At 35.5% G+C, this 16,441-nt stretch overlaps 1 protein-coding gene across 8 annotated transcripts in view; it reads right to left on the bottom strand.

The window, feature by feature from the left end:
* Positions 1 to 16,441, bottom strand: part of LOC145694672 (uncharacterized) — a 176,380-nt gene that overhangs the window by 151,094 nt on the left and 8,845 nt on the right. For 7 of the 8 annotated variants that reach the window (XR_014133040.1, XM_081771161.1, XM_081771163.1 and 4 more), the window contains exon 2: positions 2,155 to 2,282. The exons of the other annotated variant lie outside the window; for it this stretch is intronic. Coding sequence is in view for 6 of the 7 variants with exons in the window: in XM_081771161.1 (XP_081627287.1) it covers positions 2,155 to 2,274 (120 nt within the window). In the remaining variant the exon portion in view is untranslated. The remainder of the gene's footprint in view (positions 1 to 2,154; positions 2,283 to 16,441) is intronic. 8 annotated transcript variants of the gene reach the window in all.

The raw sequence follows: 16,441 nt of genomic DNA, 5'->3' as shown, positions 1-16,441 counted from the left end.
GCAGACCTAGCATAACGTGAAATCCAAACCGCACAGTTTTCATTAGGAACTGAACCCGAGTCTCCCACGTCGAAGGTGCGTGTGTAAACCAAATATCAACGACGAAGCTCCTAAATCCTTTAAGGTATGCGAGCTTGGTGTGTTTCTTTCCATGCATCTAAAACCACAACCGTTTCGTTAATATTATACAGGGTGATTCAGGAGGGTGTCACATAATTTGTGAGGTGATTCTACATGTGAAAATAAACTGAAAAAGTCCTATGAAGATGTGTTCGACTTTCGATCGTTACGGAACTGGAGAGGGTTGAAGGCTACACACATTCATGAATGATTATGAAGACAAGTGTGAACATCACTAACCGAAATGCTGTGCAGGCGCTGTAGTGGACATCTGTGGGGGTTCTCCAACAACGTCCAAATCGCATGACAACCAGAGCATACGCACATTTCCAGATAGAAGACCTACCTGCACTTTTGGAAGGCGTGACATTAGAGCAACGATAGCAAATGTACCTGCAACATGGAGCACCAATTCACTGTCCCAGACAAGTATACCAGTATCTGAAATGACACACTTCCTCAACGATGGATTGGCCGTGGCGGACGCATGAACTGACCTCCCAGATCATCCAACCTAACCACATTAGACTTCTATTTATGGGGCTCGTTAAAGGGGGATGTGTACGCTACGAATGTGGATACAAGTGAAAAAATCGTTGCTCGCATCACCGACGCTGTTGCCTCCATTAAACCCCGGCGAAATGTTCGATGTGCAACACAACACACCCTCCAACGCGTTAACAAGTGCATTGAGATGGGTGGGGAACTTTTTGAACAACAACTGTACAATGGATCAGTCATCTGTCCCACCATTACTATGTCCACCACAGCGCCTATACAGAATTTTGATGAGTAATATTTACATTTGTCTTCATAATCATTCATGGATGTGTGTAGTCTTCAACTCGCTCCAGTTCCGTAACGACCAAAAATCGGACCCATGTTCATAGGACTTTTTCGGTTTATCTTCACATGTAGAATCACTTTACAAATTATATGACATACCTCCTGAATAACCCTGTATGTTTAAATAGAGTAAATCTAAATGTATAGCTATAAGTTACCATATCAGGTGCGGTAAGTGTTGATTTAATAACGATAACCTTTCTACTTTATTAACTAAGTTTATTACATTTGACCTAAGGTTTCGTATACTTTGTGTTGCCTGTTTTTCCTTAAAACAATCCTCTCCTCCCTGCTGGTTGAGTTTTATTGCAAAATGAATAATAAAAGGGTAAAGTAGATAAGAATTACCCTAGACAAGTGTTGATAATATTGGTAATCAATTTTTGCCACATATTCTGACTTCTTAAAAATTTCCTCGATGTATCTAGTCGAAATAACAGAGTTCCGTTTTAAAATTATCTTGGAATTTCAAAAATCTCCACATAATTTGTATCTGCATTAAGAATTTTTTGAGGGAGGGGGAAGTCTTAAAAATAAGGAAATACCATGCTCGAATACAGCATAACATCTTCCGTTCCGGAGATAAAACAAAAATATATTAATGGTGTATTGTGACGTACATGTGTTCCACAATACACAAACAACACCAATCACAGATCATTTTATTCAAAACGAAACTTTTTTTTTTTTTACAATGATATCGAATATAGTGCTGGCAACGAAAATTATCGGAATTTTATTCTATTTTCGAAATTTGGCCTTCCACCACATCCGTGCTATGAAAACAATCAACCCACCAATCAGCTGTTAATACATTCGAATTTTCTAACAAAAGCAAGCACGTTTTCATTTTGTTACGGAAACTGGACAGTAGGAAGAGCACTTTATAAAATAAATAAATAAATAAATAAATAAATAATAATAAGTAAATAAATAAATAAAAAAGAAATAAACTTTGAAACAGAAAAATACTGTACGCAGTCACCAAGCTGCTTCAACAAACTCAATTTCCGTTGGCCGATGCAGCAAACACGATATGCTCATGTTTAAAATTAATTCATTTATTCAAATTTAATAGGGAACAGATGCTATTTCAGTTTTATCATAACGATATAATTATATCTAATAATGATCTAAAAGGAAAATCACAAGAACCAAAGAGGTGTAATTTATAAATAAAACACCTACCTCATATTGTAAACTTCTGCTCAGCTTTAAACAAATTAATTGAGTCATTCCTTCTTTTCCGAAGATATCTATGCCTTCTGTATGGCGACCAGAGCACAAACGACATGTTTGCCAATTCATTATCTATTCTAGAAGTAAACAGTAAGGACTTCAGTAAATAAAAACCTAGCATATTCTTTAATATTTAATGAACGTGAGGGAACAGACATTACGATAATTCAAACAAAAAAAGAGAAAGAAAAAAGAAAAAAGAAAAAAGAAAAGAAAAGAAAGAAAGAAAAAAGATAAGAAAAAGAAAGAAAAAAAAACACTTATATTTGTCTTCAAACAACGTTTTGAGCTTATCCATGGAGCTCTTTTTCAACGTATCAACGACAACCACTTCACAATAACTAACAAATGATAACACATTGTATATTATATTTACCTACATTATTCATAGATGGCAACAGTTGCAAACCAAAACAAATAGAAGTATATGAAAACCTACCCAAAATACATGAATTTAAACATTATATATATATATATATATATATATATATATATATATATATATATATAACCTCATGTCCAACCCACTTTGGAACACACAATGTGTATGATCCTCTTATTACACTGTACACAGCTTCAAATGTAAGCCCTTACTTTACAGGATCAGTGACGTAATTGTTAATAATCCGAGTAAGTTCCTTAGAGATGCTACAACCATCACGGTTTAAGCTTGGCTCCTCTTTCATACTGCAAAAGGCGTCAGCAACTTGGAAGTAATGTCTTAACTTTGATTCTATTATTGAGTGTTGAGTCAGTGATAAGACAGATATCTCTTTAACGTCTTTGATGTCCCTTACATGTTCCTTGATTATTTGTAGTCTCATTTTGTTTGTCCAATGTATTTTTTCTTTCATACATGAACACGTCACTACATATATACCAGTATTTTCAAGATCTTTTATGAAATATCTTTTGTGAAACGGAAAAGATTTTTGTATGTTTATTCCTGTTCCTGTACATAATGTCACAAAAATTGTTTTTGAAAATAAACTCACCTGATTCAGGCTCTTTTTAAGTCTGTAATGTTTTAGGCCATTTTATTTTTCGAAAATTGTAACAAACGGACACAAGCAGTACGGAATAAAAGAAAGAACACTAATATAAAATTGGAAAACCTATTTTAATTCTAGTTGGGATTCAAGTGGCTAATAGGTAGTGTTTTTTATTATTATTATTATTATTATTTTTTCGGCTACCTGGAAACTGATTTTCAGTTTTGAATACCGAAATAGATTTCTGAAACTAAATACGTAATATAAAATTCGAAATTAAATTTCGGCTTTGAAACATGTTTTTAAAATCCAAAAGCAACTAGCGATTTTGATTGTCTTTCCATTACAAAAAAGGTAGCCATTGTACCACACATGTAATATATATTCCATAATTGTTGCTGAAAGTTACATTTTTTCTTACAATTTCCTCAATATATTTACTTTATAATATATATTATACTTCCAAGCAAAAAAGAATCTAGCTTTCGGAACATTCCTTATATAACCAGTGCTGGAAAAGAAAAATATTAAGCGCCAGAGTTGGTATGAGTTTTGCATACGAATATTCAAGTGTGCCGTCGAATTAAATATTTTACAATTTCACTATGAATGGTGCCTGTATGAAAATTAATGGAAAAAAGAAATGTCAGAGTGTGTCATACAGACAGAGGTGGACCTGCTCCGTGAAAAGGGCTGTAGTTCAGATATTGGAAGGACATCGTACTAACCGGTAAGAGAAGGGTGTATTATGTTATTTATACACGTCTGTTGTTAAAATATGCATATCATATTATGATTACAAATGCATTTGCTTTTAACTGTAACTTAAGATATAATTTTAGATCATAGATACTTCTAACATAGATACTTCAAACAAAAATGCTGTTTTAGTGTGAAATTTGGAAAGATATTACCGAAAAAAATTAATACGCGAATTATTTTGTGTACTTAATAATGTAAATCTTTAAGGAAAATTTATTCATTCATTTTTTTTATTAAACAGATTTTTGGAGGACGTCATAACGGAGAGAGTGCATTGAGCATTTATTCGAAGGGCTCGTACACTCCTGCACACAGAAGTAAACGAAATTTCTTGTTAACACCCCACGATAATGCTCCAAGGCTAAAGGAGACTGTGATAATGAATGCAATTAAGGAAGTTTGAAAATTACTAGAAAATCCACATACACGGTATTCGTCCACCACAAAGTTCACTTGGCATGAACTGAGATCGAACCATACATCCAACGCACAAAGGGTGAGCACTCTACCACTGAGCAACTGCGACCCCTGCATACAGGAGTATACGACTCATTTCGAGCAGTGTAACATAATTCTGTTACTGGTTAATGTTAATTTTAAAATGAACGATTGGCGAAAGTAAAATACAGTAGGGAAGTTTCTTGCACGTCACCCAGTAATCAGTCAGAATCAAAACATAAAATATCTGTCACGCTGCACTCACAAAAGCTTTCCAACGACCCTTATTTTTTTCGATAACTGAATCCAGTTCCTACATCTATTCTCACTACGCTCAGATTCATCTTTAATATTAGTCCTATCTACGCCTTATCTTCCGTTTTTTTTTTTTCTTTCTTTCCTTCCTTTCAATCAATATTTAGAAGGTATTTGTACTATCTCCCATCCTAGCTTTTGTATTCTTATAATATTACGTGAACGGCGTATGTCATGAAGTTCTCAATGAGAAAGCAGCTTGGTGTTCATTTAAATGTTTAACAGAGAATTTTTTTAGGAAATCAGAAAGCCCCAAATTACCGTGAAATTGTGAGTGATTTCCTGCAATCATTCAAAGAAATGGGTTGTACCATGTCCCTTAAATTTCACTTTCTAGACTCCCACCTGGATTTCTTTCCTGAAACCCTTGGTGCTGTTAGTGATGAGCATGGGGAACGTTTTCATTAGAACATTTCCTCCATCGAGAAGAGATAATGGGGACAATGCTAGCTGATTACTGTTGGGACACTCAAGAGAGATGTTCGAGAAGCCAAACACAGAGGAAAGTCGACAACTAAAACATTTTAGAACTTTTTACATAGAATTCGAATCTGCAATCAGTTTTTCTCCATCACCCTCCAGTGACAGAGGGATTTGCGGGAAATTTCCCCTCTTTTTACAATTTTTGTACCTGTAGCTCGGGTGCCTTAGGTATATAAACACACAAACAATATTGTATGTTAGCTTGATGTATACTTAGTATTCCTCGTGAAAATTAAGTAAGTGTTAATTTATTAAGATACCACTAAACATAAAATTATGTTTTAGTGCAGTTCCTGTTTCTTTATCACTATATACAAATAGCAAGTTAAGACAAAAAATCTTATAAACTACTTTTTGGAGGGAATTTCCCATAAAATCCATCTAGAAATTCCCTCATAAAAAATGATGACACGGTATATACATCATTGAAAATATGTTTTATTTCAAATCCAATGAGGTATAAACCGTGCTTATATTGTAATTTTCGTGCAAGTTATATGTGATTTTATCTGCACTAATGAATATGGTATAATGAACAGCATATAGCATATTTTTATATAAATATGTTTATTTCTCTAGAAAGAATAATGCGATTCTTATGAAACTTAGAGGGACTACTAAGTATAAATCAAACTAACATACAATATAATTTGTGTGTTTATATACCTAAGGCACCCGAGCTACAGGTACAAAAATTGTAAAAAGAGGGGAAATTTCCCGCAAATCCCTCTGTCACTGGAGGGCGATGGAGAAAAACTGATTGCAGATTCGAATTCTATGTAAAAAGTTCTATTACAATCAGGTATTTTCTTCCGTGTGCCAGAGAAAAAGTATTTTTTTGTCGACTAGTTAATTGATGTACCAGGTTTTGAGAATTTGTCTAATTGTAAACATCTGGTCGATAGTTGATCGATTTCGCCTAAATCCACTGATCATCTCCAATAATCTGTGTATGGGGTCAATCTTGCTAACAGAATGTTTGAGACAGAATATGTAAGCATTAGGTTGATAGCCTTTCTTAAATTCGTTGATACCCTTATACATGTCCCGAAAGTTTTTGTTTTTACTATTATGTTCAAGTACATTAATTTTAATTTTCAAAAAATCGTGTTTCTTTGTTCTAAATGTCTGCAAGTTTCTCCCCTGACGTCAACGAAATATTGTATAGTTATATCATTCGTATATTGTGGTCAACGCAGTTTTGGCTGTTTTCCCTTCTCTGCTAATTTAATGTATTCCGGTTGAATACATGGTGTTCCTATGTATTTCCACGTGCTCCAATTGTTCTTTCGTTAAATTTTTAATGCTATCCCAAATTTCAGTTCAATTATCAACACTAATGCACTCCGAACTTTCTAAAGCCGAGCATCTATTCGACACTTCAATCTGGTATTCCCCTCTCGCCTGGCTTTCCTATAGTTTATTTAAATTAAACCTCTCCGTTTTCCGATGTTGAGTATTTCCTCTATTCAACGATGATCTCTCTCTTATTAACGCTGCTACCAGATGGTGATCCGTGTCACAGTCAGCTCCTGAACGATCGAACATCCATTATGCTAGACTGTCTTCTTTATATTTACTAAAACGTGTTCAATTTGATTTGCGTTTTTCTATCTGGTGAGATCCAAGTATGTCGCGATGTGGGAATTATGTATTCTTCACGGTAAGTTTTTGGGATGTTACAAAGTTCACGAATCTAATACAGTTTCATTACATTCCTTATGTAGGCGAAAATACTCTCTCGTCCTATCTTCGCACTGAAATCCCTTAAGAAATTCATGTAACCGAGTAAAAGCAGTTTTGTAACACAATTTCTGGAATCCTCTTCTGAATTTAGCAACAGAGTCCTGAGTCTTCTTATCTTCGGGAAGTTTATTGTAAAGCGTAATACCCACGTATTTACATCCTTTTCCGTATAACAGAAAAGTTCTGTTTGTTTCTTGAATCATGACTGTGCTGTTCTGCTTGAGTAAGGACACCTTCTAGGTATCTCATTACACATATCAGTAAATTTGTGATATACAGAGGTTGTTCAGTCTACATTTGGCCAATTTCGACTTACCTACAAATTTAGAAGAATCCATGGCGCCAGGTTCGTAAGTGCTCGATGTGTTTCCCTTAGTTCCTAACAATAGCCCGACAACGTAATTTCCACTGTAATAGGCTTCTCTGAAGAACTGGGAGGGGAATCTTGTCCCATTCCCTTTGCACAGCTTTCCAAAGTCCTTCCACAGTTGTCACAAGCCGTTTTCCCAAAGCCCGCTTCAGCAATCCAAATCCACAATAGTCCATAGGACTTGCATCTGGAGATTTAACAGGTACACCATTGAAAAGTATCACCTGTATACCACTTGCCTCCTCCATCTTCCTGTAGAATGCGAGGGACGAGGCTTTCTCCATGTGAATGCGCACCAGATTGGCGTCATTTCCGTACATTATTGGAATCTCATGCTCGTAGATCAGCCGCATGATCTGTTCCTGAAAATACTGTGAATTTATTTTGCAGTTCTTCGCCACCCTACGAATCTTCAGTTTACCTCGGTAACAGTAGCCAGTAACGACCATGAACCCTTTTGGGAAGGATTCTTTACAGACACGGACCGACCTTCTGAAGTTCTTGGCGCCTTTCTCTCAGTTTGCCGCAGTCGGCAAGGTAAATCCATGCTACATCGAGCGTTAAGACGTACATCCACCTTTGTTTTGCCAGATGCCGTTCGTACAGCTTTCGGCGTTACACTTTCGTTTCTTTTGGTGCGCATCCGTGAGAAGATGGCCGCGAGCTTTCATGACTTTTTCCAGCTTGAGTTGGTGGTATAACGTCCGGCTCACAGTCCCCAAAGACACGTCAAGACGATTAGCCATACATTTTTGTGTTGACCGATTTTCTTGCATTGCCATTTTACGAAGTTTCCTCTGCATGGTGGAGGTGGCCTTGGTGCATTCCCGCTTCCTAGGCAACTTCGTTGGTGATCCAAATGGTGGAGCTTTGTTGCCCTTGTACTTTTTAATAACATTTTTATTCCACTTAAACTGATGTTACAACCATGCTTCTTGCACCGTTTTCTAATGACAGAAACACTAAAGTGAGAGTCATAAAGAACCGCAACGCAGCCTTCCCAAAACCGGCTTAGTTTGGGCGGCATTTTGGTCACAGAGCGGAAACCCACACACTTGGAAACAAATTTAACACAGCACTCACAATAATGGTCCTGTTTTGTGCATTATTGTCGTCCGCGCGGAAAAACAACTCCGTTCCCAGGAAGCCAATGCACAAAACTGCAGGACGCCACGAGCAAGGTCGGATGAGTCCATTCTGCCCGTGAGGGGGATGGAACGAAATCGGCCAAACGTAGGCTGAACAACCTCTGTACAAACAGGGTGCTAAAAGTATACAAAATTTCTTTAATTAATGACTTGCAGTATCTTTTGCTTAGAAATTGCCACCATTCTTACTATTCATTTTGGTATTGTAAAAATCACTTTGGTTTGGCATGTAATTCCCCAAAATATAATGCCGTATATTAAATTCGATTGGAATAATCCAAGGGAAATTGTTTTTAAAGTAGAATCTTTTAACTTTAATTGCGATATAAACTTGACTTTTTTTTTAACAAAGCTCAGTTAAAAGTGGGAGAAATATATTGGCATTGGAGCAAAGTATTGAAAAGAAATAAAAGCTATATTTGTAACTATAATATAGTGGCCTGGATGTTCTCAACCTGCGCATGATTTAATTTTAATTGACGTAATAGTTAGACTCCTGTTTCTGGTCTAAAATAATAAACAAAATAACCCTGTTGATATATAACTAAAATATTTGTAATGATAGAACATTACAGACGACTTTTAGTGTATTTTAAACTAGAAAAATAAATCTTTTTCGCAGGTTATTCTTATATACAATAAATATCTTACTTATTTTGTCACTTTCCTTTTACTATTCCACTAAATTTATTTGTAATTTACACTAAGAACCTGCAATATAAAAGATCTCCAGAAGCTTTCAATACGATTCAGAGAGGGAAATCGATATGTGATGTCACACCAAAACAGCTTTTCTGTTGCCGTGACGTAAACAACACATTTTTGCATTACTTGAAGCTTTGTATCTCAAAACTGAGAAATATTTTTCTGAGATTTTTGGTATGTGCTATATTGAAGTCTAGTTCTATATGATGGAATCATTATATTAAAACGTTTGGTCAGAAAGGAAATGTCCATTATACCTACCAACAAGTATTATTGTAATGTTATAGAGGCAAAGTAAATCAAAAATAGTTTTTTTAAAAAATGCCCACAAATACACAATTTTAAGAAATATATGAAATTTTACCATTTTTTTCATATCTCCCGAATGGTCTGATATCAAATTTCTGTAAACGGCACTCTGATCTTTATATCTATTAGAAACCATGTACGTAATTCGATGTGATACTTATCTTAACACTTTTTCCAAACTAAGTCCATTGAGAAAGGTCAAATTTTCTATTCCTTATAACTTTGTATTTTTTTTTTCGAAATACATCATATCAGGGATTCCGCCACACCCCCCATTGGGGGGTGTCACTTCCCTAAACTTCTGCCTTGATCCGAGCCTGAATAGGCAATTTTTCACAATTATTTCATGTTTTGTGCGAAGAAGTCCTATTTGAATATAGAACTCTCAAACGATTGAAAGAATAACTTTCTTCAAGGGATTTCTAATGAAGCTTTCCTGTGAAGAACATAAATGCATTACATTTCATAATTTGTCAGCTCTGGCAATAAAATGTGTGCTTCTTCCAATCGGTACCGCTTCAGTGGAGAGATCATCTTCAACAATGAATAGAATTTTAATTTCAAAACGGAGCCGGCTCACTCCAGAACACGTTAATAATTTGATGAAGGTGTCCTTGGAAGGATCTTATTTACCTGATGTTTGGAGTGAAAATAAAAGTGTTGAGACTGATTTTGAAAATTTTATAAAATATGCACATGCCCGTATCCAAGGGTGTCTAGGGGGGCCGGACCTCCCTAAATTTTTGCTGACCCCCTAAACATTTCACGGTAGGCTTGCAAATGATCTATAATATGGTTGGATCGGGCCATCTCTAACTCCTTCCCTCCCCCCCCCCCCATCTTCGGGCTGGCTACCGGCCTGGTTGTGCATACAAGAAATGGTTGAGAAGTCCTATACGAGTGGCATCGGTTCAGTTGGGCCATGAGTGAATCAAAATAAATGAATTTGCATTTCAAAGAACATGTAAGAACTTGGAACATTGATTTTCAATCTTTGTAAGACTGCGCCGCGGTTCACAAGTATGCTTGTAAATATATTTCCAATACTCTTTTTTTCTCATTAGGATCACAAAGAGCATTTAACTTGACTATTAAACGAACCCGCATAAGGCATGTATAGGTTACAAAATGGTGTTACAATGTATGAAAATGTGAAGAAGCCTAATGACGGTTCAGAGGTGAGTTTGTCAAAATATGCATACGATAATCATCAAGACTATTAATACATTCGTGAATGTATGAGTCACATTGGTAAAAAATTACAAAACTACAAAGTACTAAATTACATTGGCTACAAATTTAAACGAATTTAGTTACCTACAATGTTGCGATAAAAGGTACACTCATGTCCAAAATTATTGTCGCATGTCTATAAATATGTTGTTGTAGGAACATAATTTGATAACTAATTCGCCCGGTATTTCTTATAATGTTAGTATGTGTATAATCGGCAAAGACATGTATGTGGCAAATTTCATTTCAAAAGAGCAGTAAATAAGAACAATAAAACGAAACCAAATAAAAATAAATAAAACCAAAAGAAAGAAAAAAGAAAGAAAGAAAAATGTTCGTAAAAGTGTAAGTGTTCGTAAAATCTTGATGAACACACATTTGTAGGTTATCACGTTTCACTCCCGTATATTATTCGTATTATATTCAGACATAAATTCCCCATTTATTACTCAAAGATATTATACTTCAAAAGGAACTTCTATTTTTTAAATTTTATTTTATGAATGTTTCTTTCGTGATTTTTTATAGTTTATAATTGATATACAATTGCAATCAAAGAAAAATTCTAAATATTGTTTCGTTTTAATAATGTTTACTATTGATAAAATACATCGAAATGCCGTACTTTTTTGGGGGAGGGTCATACAAACCCCACGAGAGGCATTTATTGAAATCAAAAGCATCTTTGATATTTATTTATTATCATGGGTCAGAGCCAAAGTGGACTCAAATAATTCGTATTTTCAATCGTTTTTGTTACTGATATGCAAATTAAGTTGTTGTATTTCTTTAACTTGGACTAATGAAAATCTTAGTGAACTAATTTGGACTAAATTAGTTCTCGTGTAATCTGCAGTATTTTGAAATTGTCCATATGTAATTCTGTATAATGGCTTCAATTGTGCAACTGTTTATCTTTTTGTATTTCTGAAATGACTCTTGACAATTATATTAACAAGTACGTAAAGATCAGTATAACTTTTTTTTTATCAGGAGTCCTTCATGAGTGAGTCGGCAGACGTATCGCTTTTGTGGCCACTTAGTCCCGGTTTCGAGTTCAAATGGAGGGCATTTCTCTCGGATGTAAGTCGAGAAGCGGTTTGAATTCCGCTTTAAGCTTATGTGACCCTTCCAGCATAACCCGATTGTTGCATAAGACCAAGGCAAAACAAACTTATTTTTGGCCATGTGTAATATAAATATATAGAGCAAATTATTTAAACCATAAAAAGCTGGTTTAAACAAAAAAAAAAAAACTGGTTTAAACCAAAAAACAGTTTTTTTTTTGTTTGTTTTTTCAATAAAAACCATGGTTTTTGCCAACCCTGATACCGAGGGAAGAAGAAGACTTTCGCTTAAAGTGACATCCGAACGGCTACTTGAAAGAACGATTGTGATTCGACCGAGAATTCAACATGGGACGCCTTGATTAAAAGGTGAAAAGGAGATAAAACTAATGCAGATGGTTTGATATGTGGAAACGTCATTATGAAGTTCAGACGATTTAAAGCACTTTTCGTTCTTTTTTGGGAAGGAGGGGGGTTTAAACCAGCCAACCCAGTTTTGTACTACGTGCTGTGGTTAGGACTGTTGTGTTTTGTTGCATAATATGATTGAGTACAGTGCAGAAATTTTATTTTTTCTCTTTTGTTACGTCAAAATATATATATTTTATTTTGTAATTTGCAGGTAACTTAATATTTAGGCCAATTAGTGGATTTGACTATTTAGGCCTACAGCAAAAATGTATTGTAATGTGAATGAAGTACTGTCTTTTTTTTTTCTTTTTTTTTTTTTTGGCACCTTCCATTTCAACTCAGGCAAAAAAAAAAAAATTGTACCATCACCACCTTAGATATTGTTGAAACTTTTTTTTTTATAGCAACTAGACATGTTTTTAAGAGACCCATATTTTTTTGTTTTCTCGAAAACAATTTTCCCGCAAAGTAATTGGCCACTAAAGACGGGGAGTACAATTTATGAAGTGTAGAAGACATGGAAAATGGTCAAATTCGGAGCCCCACCATTCAGGTAGAGTTATAATTCTTGTTGTGGTATGTACATAGGGATATAAATAAACTATATTTTATTATAGTTTGGTTTGCGCATGCGTATCTTTTTGTGCATAAATTAACAAATGAACGTCAGTTTATCTGAAAAGTCGAAATTTGCGATTTTTTTTTCGAGCACTCCCGGTTCGAATTTTAAAATTCTGTTTTTACGGTTGGTAAGACCTAGTTACACGCTTTACGAAAAAAAAAAAAAAAAATGTATCGCTTCTGTATGCAACCGTTTTGTCGCAAAATATTCGAGAAATTGTAAAATTTTCAAAAATCGCCATTTTCTCGGAAACATCGTCTTTTTTGTCAGATGGTTCAACTTTACATGGATAATAAACACACCAAGTACCATTCTCGACCAATACTTCATGAATTAACTACAGCCTTTTGAAGTTAGCGAAGTTTCATTAACTTTGATGTCCCAGTTAGCAACACTGGAAACAATAAAAACGCAATGATTTGATGATGTTTGTGGTTCACATTAAATAAATGAAGAATAAAAGGTTTTCCTGACTGGTTTTTTATTATTTTGATCAAAAAAGCTCTCTGGAATAGTAAAATGAGCCTCCCCCTTACTCGTCCGTTTTCTTAAACCGAAGTAACCTGAAACGGAAATTACGATTACGAAACACACAAATTTTAAGTTTACTTAAAATGGCCATCCAATAAATTCTGATGATCTATAAATAGCCTGAACTATTACCTCAGTGATGACTTGGAATGATCCAGACAAAGTCTCAATCAAGTGCAATGTCATTACAGTGATCAAGAAAGGACAAAAAGTTTAAAAAAGATCGAAACATTTTCTTACGCGTTCCATCAAAGAAATTTACGGACTTTTTAAACAGAACAATCCCAACTCGGAATTTTATAGTATTCGACTAAAGTGGGTCAGTCCGCAACCTGTGAGGGAAGTGTGTGTGTGTATTGTGCAAATTTTAAGTTAGCTGCTAATGCTTTGCAACAAATCAGAGGTGCAGCCTGTATTGAAGCTGTCAAGAGTGACCTATTTCCTTTAGTAGTATGATCCGTAGAAAATGACAACTGTCTAATTCAAGAATGTGGTGAACGTCCTGGAGTGGAAGAAATAAGTGTGGAGTCTTTAATTACTGATCCTGATGAAAATGAAAGTGTTATGTATGCCATATGGGAAAACAATGATCTCGTTAAAAAACTGTGCCACTTCCTGTTTTCGTATCGTACATTGCTGGTTTAACTGTAAGAATTGTAATTCATGACTACATTAAGAAAATCCAAACAGAATTAATTGCTACCGAAAAGCAACGTATAAAATTTCAATATGTAAATTCTATTTTACTTCATATGGACTTCGTTGAAAACTGGACTGTTATTCTGCAAAGTGAAATTCAGTTATCACCTGAATATGGAACAACTGACAGTTTTGTTCTAAAAAGCGACGACAAAACACACGATTGGACTCTCGTACTCATAGCCATAGACAAGATTCTAAAAATACTCGAAGAAAAGGGAAAATACAGGTCATAGAAAAATGTTCGAATACGTGAAAATAATTGTCTACAATTTCCCAAACCGTGTCAGTGATTTGTGATGGTGCTGCATCCCACTTCAAAAATCGCTTTCAGATGTTCGAGATGCAGACAGGTCCGACAAAGCAGTGGTTTTGCAGTGAAACCGGCCATGCTAGGGTCTCTGCGACGGTAGTGGGGGGAAGGGGGAGTGTAAAGAACGTGGCAATGTGGCATAACCTTAGGCAAAAATAGATGCACAGTAAAAAAACCGCAGAATTCGTGAGTATAGTGCAAGTACAAACTCCGGGTATTACTATCGTTTTGTTGCCTGGAACTGAATTCGACAACTTCAAAAAAAAGAAAAAGTATTCGACCGGTAACTGGTATTCAACGAAGTCACCTTTGGCTTTCGGAAAATGGCGAAGTTTTTATGGCAGTAACGGGTCATCATGAACTAACTTCATGCTTCCCCCAAAATCGAGCTTCTGCAATTCAAAGTGTAGATTTAAGAAGTCTGCAGAGGAACTTTTGTTACATACATATGCGCAAAGGCGACGAGTTCTCTGTAAATTGGGGGGGAGGGGGGGCATTCAGATGCAGAAGGTATATAAGTGAGGATTTTAAGGCAAATTACATTCAAATTATGCCAAATATTGTATATTTATAAATACATTAGGGGGCCCACATCAGCTTTGCCTCCCCCTCCTAGGATCAGAGACCTTGCATATACATAGGATAACCAGTGGTGCGTAGCAGATTTATCAATAAATCATGAATTACGTAAAATTGAAGTGCTGTTTATGCTTCCACATGGACCTTCAGCAGGGTACAGGTTTCCAGAAGAGCATAAGAGAAGTGGAAATAAGTGTTTTGAGATTACCGACAATGTGCTACGCAGGGGCGGATCCAGGACGGACTTCTTGGGGGAAGGGAGGTGTAATACTCCTACTTAGAGCTATTTTTTAGAGCTCCAAACTCTGGGATGGGTTTTATTTATATATAAAATAAAAGTTTCTTCTTCTGGGAGGGCGATCGCTTCCCTGGATCCACCTCTGGAGGAGTTGTGAATGTACCAACATCTATTGGAGCATTTGCACGGTTACATGCTATTAGCGAAGAAGACACCAAGCAAGCCAATTATTGGTCCATGTGGAAAAAAAAAATCTGTGAAATGTTGTTTCCGAAGACTGTTTTAAGTAAGTGAACTTAAAATTGGTGTGTTTCGTAATCGTAATTTCTATCCCAGATTACTTCGTTAAAAAAAAAACCTGAGAAGAAGGGGGAAAGGCTCATTTTACTATTTCAGAGAGCCTTTTTCATCAAAATAATAAAAGAAACAGTCAGGAAAACCTTTTATTCTTCGTTTAATTGATGTGAACCACAAACATCATCAAATCATTGCGTTTTTATTGTTTCCAGTGTTGCTAACTGGGACATCAAAGTTAATGAAACTTCGCTAACTTCAAAAGGCTGTAGTTAATTCATGAAGTATTGGTCGAGAAAGGTACTTGGTGTGTTTATTATCCATGTAAAGTTGAATCATCTGACAAAAAAGACGATGTTTCCGAGAAAATGGCGATTTTTGAAAATTTTACAATTTCTCGAATATTTTGCGACAAAACGGTTGCATACAGAAGCGATACATTTTTTTTTTTTTTTTCGTAAAGCGTGTAACTAGGTCTTACCAACCGTAAAAACAGAATTTTAAAATTCGAACCGGAAGTGCTCGAAAAAAATTCGCAAACCAAACTATAATAAAATATAGTTTATTTATATCCCTATGTACATACCACAACAAGAATTCTAACTCTACCTCTCTCCATAGCTGAATGGTGAGGCTCCGAAGTTGACCATTTTCCATATCTTTTACAATTCATAAATTGTACTCCCCGTCTTTGATGGCCCATTACTTGGCGGGAAAAATTTTTCAACAAAACAAAAAAATATGGGTCTCTTAAAAACATGTCTAGCTGCAATAAAAAAAAAGTTTCAACAATATCTGAGATGGTGATGGTACAATTTTACTTTTTTTTTTTTTTTGCCTGAGTTGATATGGAAGGCACCCCCTACAAGGCTTAAAAGTGAACGTTATGTGATTTGGTTAGTTAGGTGGTTCAGACCATCGTTAATGCGTAAACTGAGTGCTCCTTCCGAGAATTTAATCAGTGTTCATTTTGCTTTCTGT

The sequence above is a fragment of the Thermobia domestica genome, chromosome 9, assembly GCF_964235325.1.
Source record: "Thermobia domestica chromosome 9, izTheDome1.hap1.1, whole genome shotgun sequence".
Classification (NCBI taxonomy): Eukaryota; Metazoa; Arthropoda; class Insecta; order Zygentoma; family Lepismatidae; genus Thermobia; species Thermobia domestica.
Note: the sequence above shows the minus strand (reverse complement) of the source record. Positions and strands in the feature narration are given on the sequence as shown.